At 41.0% G+C, this 5,000-nt stretch overlaps 1 protein-coding gene and 1 long non-coding RNA gene across 2 annotated transcripts in view; one reads left to right on the top strand and one right to left on the bottom strand.

Annotated features, from left to right (window-relative positions):
* The window catches only part of LOC127656941 (uncharacterized), a 452,192-nt gene that overhangs the window by 378,447 nt on the left and 68,745 nt on the right, over positions 1-5,000 (bottom strand). The gene's annotated exons all lie outside the window — the stretch shown is intronic.
* The window catches only part of LOC127656938 (ryanodine receptor 3), a 245,618-nt gene that overhangs the window by 21,845 nt on the left and 218,773 nt on the right, over positions 1-5,000 (top strand). The window contains 1 exon segment of the mRNA XM_052145505.1: positions 1,754-1,873. Coding sequence (XP_052001465.1) covers positions 1,754-1,873 — 120 coding nt within the window.

A 5,000-nucleotide genomic window follows, 5' to 3' on the forward strand; every position in this document is an offset into this window, starting at 1 on the left:
TCACAGATGTGAACTGTAGGGGGCTCTAACACATTATACCCCTCACAGATGTGAACTGTAGGGGCGCTCTAACACATTATACCCCTCACAGATGTGAACTGTAGGGGGCTCTAACACATTATACCCCTCACAGATGTGAACTATAGGGGGCTCTAACACATTTTACCCCTCACAGATGTGAACTGTAGGGGGCTCTAACACATTATACCCCTCACAGATGTGAACTGTAGGGGAGCTCTAACACATTATACCCCTCACAGATGTGAACTATAGGGGGCTCTAACACATTTTACCCCTCACAGATGTGAACTGTAGGGGGCTCTAACACATTTTACCCCTCACAGATGTGAACTGTAGGGGAGCTCTAACACATTATACCCCTCACAGATGTGAACTATAGGGGCGCTCTAACACATTTTACCCCTCACAGATGTGAACTGTAGGGGGCTCTAACACATTTTACCCCTCACAGATGTGAACTGTAGGGGGCGCTCTAACACATTTTACCCCTCACAGATGTGAACTGTAGGGGGCGCTCTAACACATTATACCCCTCACAGATGTGAACTGTAGGGGGAGCTCTAACACATTTTATCCCTCACAGATGTGCTCGTCCATAGACATTCAGTCTAATGTTCAGTTCAAGCAACACCCTCATTATTTCATTGAATATCTCGGCCTCTGAGTGGACTACAAGCTCAATCTAGGGGTCATTAGAAAGCTGAGATCCTCCCCTTAGTGATGATATAAAATCTTTTATCATCAATAGTCTAAAACATATTTTTCTGATGATTTGTTTAGCATGCTCTTACTTCTGGACTGCATATTTTGTTCTGGACATCTAAGATATAACATTGGATTATTCACACAGCTGAGCTCACAAACAAGTCAACAATGGCTCATTTCTTAGAAATCAGACATAATATAAAAGATATATTGTGGCAGCGGGCGTGGTCAAGCACCGTCCGAGAGAAAAGGTAAGGGCTCACACCTGAGCTAAATTATGTCTAACACCTGTCTCCTAATTGCAGTAGCTTGAGGAGAGCGGCATAAAAAGCAGCAGCAACAGAGCCCAGGGGAGAGCCGCCACACGAAGGCCAAGAAGCTATTGTGTTATATTAGTGTGTGAATTAGTGTGTGAGAATTAAAAACAACCTTACCTGAACCCTGTTGCTGTTTCCGTCCCTTCCTCACTGGAAACTTGTTACATATATATATATATAGGTATATATATATATATATATAGGTAAAAGCAGATATAATGTTTTTAGCTATTTAGGGCTTTTGGCAGCAGTTATCAGAGCATTAATGAGGTGTTTGTATTTGATGACTTACAGAAATCATATTTCACCATGTGATTCTTTAACAAAATAAACTATACAGTCACATTCCTGAGAATAAGAGCTTTCATTTGATATATAACTTGTCCATTTAGGTGCTATGTGAAGTTATTTTCATCTATATAATTATACCACATTACCTCTAGGGGCGTTAATTTGTAATGCGACTGATTACAGGCCTTATTTTATGACTTTCAGTAACATAAAATGCAAATGTGGTGATATCTCTGAAAAGGTCAGATTCTAAGCTTTCTAACGATACCTCATATGCCTGACTTATGAATACGGAGACTTTAACGCTTTAACGTTTTACCCGCCAACGGGTCAGTACTTCAAAATGTCGTTATGGTAAATATTCAGTGTGCGTATGCGAGTATGTTTTGTGATCAGTAAATGATGTTTGTGTTTGTCAGGATGATGAGGTGGTCCTGCAGTGTGTAGCCTGCATTCAGAAAGAGAACCGTAAATTCTGTCTGAGCGCTGAGGGTTTGGGGAACAGACTTTGTTACCTGGAGCCCACGTCAGAAGCCAAGGTGAGTCAAACTATAAAACACACACACACACACACACACACACACACACACACACACACACACACACACACACACACTGTTCCGGCCTGGTGTTTATTGTGTAAATATGGCTAAATCTCTTGAAGTGTTTTAATAACACCTGTGCACTTGAGTTCTGTGGATCTGACAGAATACGTGTTCTAGGAATAAGTCTTCCTACTCTTGTGGCGGTTTAGTTGCTTTCATCTGGTCATGTCTCATTGGACGACAGTGTCTCAGCGGCTGTGACTGCAGGATGTGATGTAATTAGGTGAGACAGGGTGATGTGTCGCTTACTCTCGCTGCAGGTCTGTCTTCATTATGGGGTCTCTATTCTTATGAGAAACACCAGAGTCCTTAAAGCACTTTAACAGATTCACACCTGCTACTGGAACTTACATTTGTTAATGATTTTACACCTGAAACACAAGAGATGCATCCGAGGGAATGAATATATCATCACCATCTATGATCATATTAGAATACAAATAAACAAGAGGCATCGAGCAACGAGCCATGATTATGTAATCTACTCAAAGTACAAAAACTAGAGGTGGAAATGGGTTTGTCAAGAGCTGTTTGCAGTTCTTATTTATGCAGAAACAAAGAATAAGCCGAGAATTCTGACATACTGTTAAAGTCAACATAAAACACTTTTTGTGAATTAACACATACTTCTGAGATAATCCAAGTCAAATCAACCAAATTACAGAAACTTTCCATTTTGTTAATACTTTTTTTGAAGAAAGATAAACGTAAATAATGATGAAAGCCAAAGGATGAAATATCATGGATGAATATTTATTGAGTAATCCATTATTTTGTAGACTGGGGTCAAAGTGACAATTTCCGCCTATTTGTAGCAAAACTACAGGTCAAATAAATATCCTTATAAAGGTATCAGTGCCATTATTTTATTTATACACAGAGATTGGAAGATATATTTCTAAGATCAGTTGAGTTCAGCACTTATCGCTGCATTATACGCCAATGATGTGAGTCCAAAAATGGGAAAAAAACATGTTTTTGTGCTGTTTTTCCAAAGTTTGAGTGTCTATAACTCCAGAAATATTAAAGATATCTTAATATCCTTTTAGATTCTGGCTCAGAACCAACTTTCCTATTGGTATTTCCATTTATAATGCCCTATCTGGTTCAGTAGCAGAGATATGGGGCTCTCAATGTGGCTCCATGTGCAAATCTGACCCATTTTCAATGGTCAAAACCGTATGTGGTTCTCATGGTATGAAGCTAGTTTTTCTTGTCCAACTAAACAAAGATCTGATGTACAAATAATGTTAAAACTAGAAATGTACCTTTATTTATTCATTTACAACAAGACCAGGGAAATGTATTAAGGAGTTAAATAGTCATGTTGACTTTAAGCTCTTTATGACATTCAGTGTGCTGTCCAGAAGATTGTAGCTGGTTTTCCGGAGCTGTTTTTGGTCTTTAGAATGTCATTGATTTGAAAAGACGCTAGTAATTAAAGTGTGAGTGTTTTGTGACTTTGTCGGTCTGGAATCTTTCCATCTTTATCTGATTGTTCTATTTCAAGACTTGAGCTGTAAGACAAAAACACTGCAGACCTTAAAACAGTTCTAAACCTCGATGCGCTTCTATCCTCCATCATCCACCACTCTCTGTTTTCTCCCAGGTCCTGTACGTCCCATAAGATGTCTTTGTTTAGAATAGTTGAGTGTAGGGGTCTGGGTTTCTCAGCGAGTATTGATGCTGACTATCACACCTGGAGTCGTGAGTTTGAATCCAGGGCGTGCTGAGTGACACCAGCCAGGTCTCCTTAGCAACCAAATTGGCCCGGTTGCTAGGGAGGGTCTGGGTATCTCAGCGAGTATTGATGCTGACTATCACACCTGGAGTCGCAAGTTTCAATCCAGGGCGTGCTGAGTGACTCCAGCCAGGTCTCCTTAGCAACCAAATTGGCCCGGTTGCTAGGGAGGGTCTGGGTATCTCAGCGAGTATTGATGCTGACTATCACACCTGGAGTCATGAAGTTTCAATCCAGGGTGTGCTGAGTGACTCCAGCCAGGTCTCCTTAGCAACCAAATTGGCCCGGTTGCTAGGGAGGGTAGAGTCACATGGGGTAACCTCCTCGTGGTCGCTATAATGTGGTTCTCGCCTCGGTGGGGCATGTGGTGAGTTGTGTGTGGATGCCATGGAGAATAGCATGAAGCCTCCACACGCCTATGTCTCCACGGTAACGCTCCAGTAAGCCACGCGATAAAATGCACAAATTGATGGTCTTAGAAGCGGAGGCAATGAGACTTGTCCTCAATCCTAACCCGGATTGAGGTGAGTAACCGCACCACCACGAGGACCTACTATGTAGTGGGAACTGAACTTCAGTCGCTTTGCGCTAGCAAAAGTGCCATTTTTTTGGGAAGGTTCCATCGTTATACCATGCTATTCTTTGAAGTACCTTGGAATATCATGTTCTGTACCATGGAACTGCCATCTGATCAGAGTCTGTGGACGTACTGCTGTCTGCTCTCAAGACTGATGAACACTATCATGTATTTTCACTCTGTATGTAATTAAAGAGTGAAGAGTTATGAGGTAAGATGATGTGATAAACGGAGGGCAGAGTTAATCTCTATTAAAATGGACTTATGAGAGTGAGTTATGAAGAGCAAGACACCAGTGTGTGCCAACTGCTCCCAAAACACCATTTCTCACACTGCAGTCTACATTCATATACACTTTAAAGAGAACACTACTGAATGCAGTGGCAAGAAAAAGTATGTGAACCCTTTGGAATTAGCTGGTTTTCTACATTAATTGGTCATGAAATGTGGTCTCATCAAGTATAAACAAACACAATGTGCTTAAAATAACAACGCAAACAATTATAATCTTTCATGTCTTTATTGAACACATCCCATTAAACATTCACAGTGCTGTGGAAAAAGGAAGTGAACCCTTTGAGTTAATAACTGGCCGATCCTCCTTTGGCAGCAATAACCTCAATCAAGCCTTTCCGGTAGATGCGGATTCGACCTGCACAACATTCAGAAGGAATATTGGATCATTCTTCCTTACAGAACTGCTTCAGCTCATATTCTTAGGATGTCTGGTGTCTCTCTTGAGG

The sequence above is a fragment of the Xyrauchen texanus genome, chromosome 16 (genome assembly GCF_025860055.1).
Source record: "Xyrauchen texanus isolate HMW12.3.18 chromosome 16, RBS_HiC_50CHRs, whole genome shotgun sequence".
Lineage (NCBI taxonomy): Eukaryota > Metazoa > Chordata > Actinopteri > Cypriniformes > Catostomidae > Xyrauchen > Xyrauchen texanus.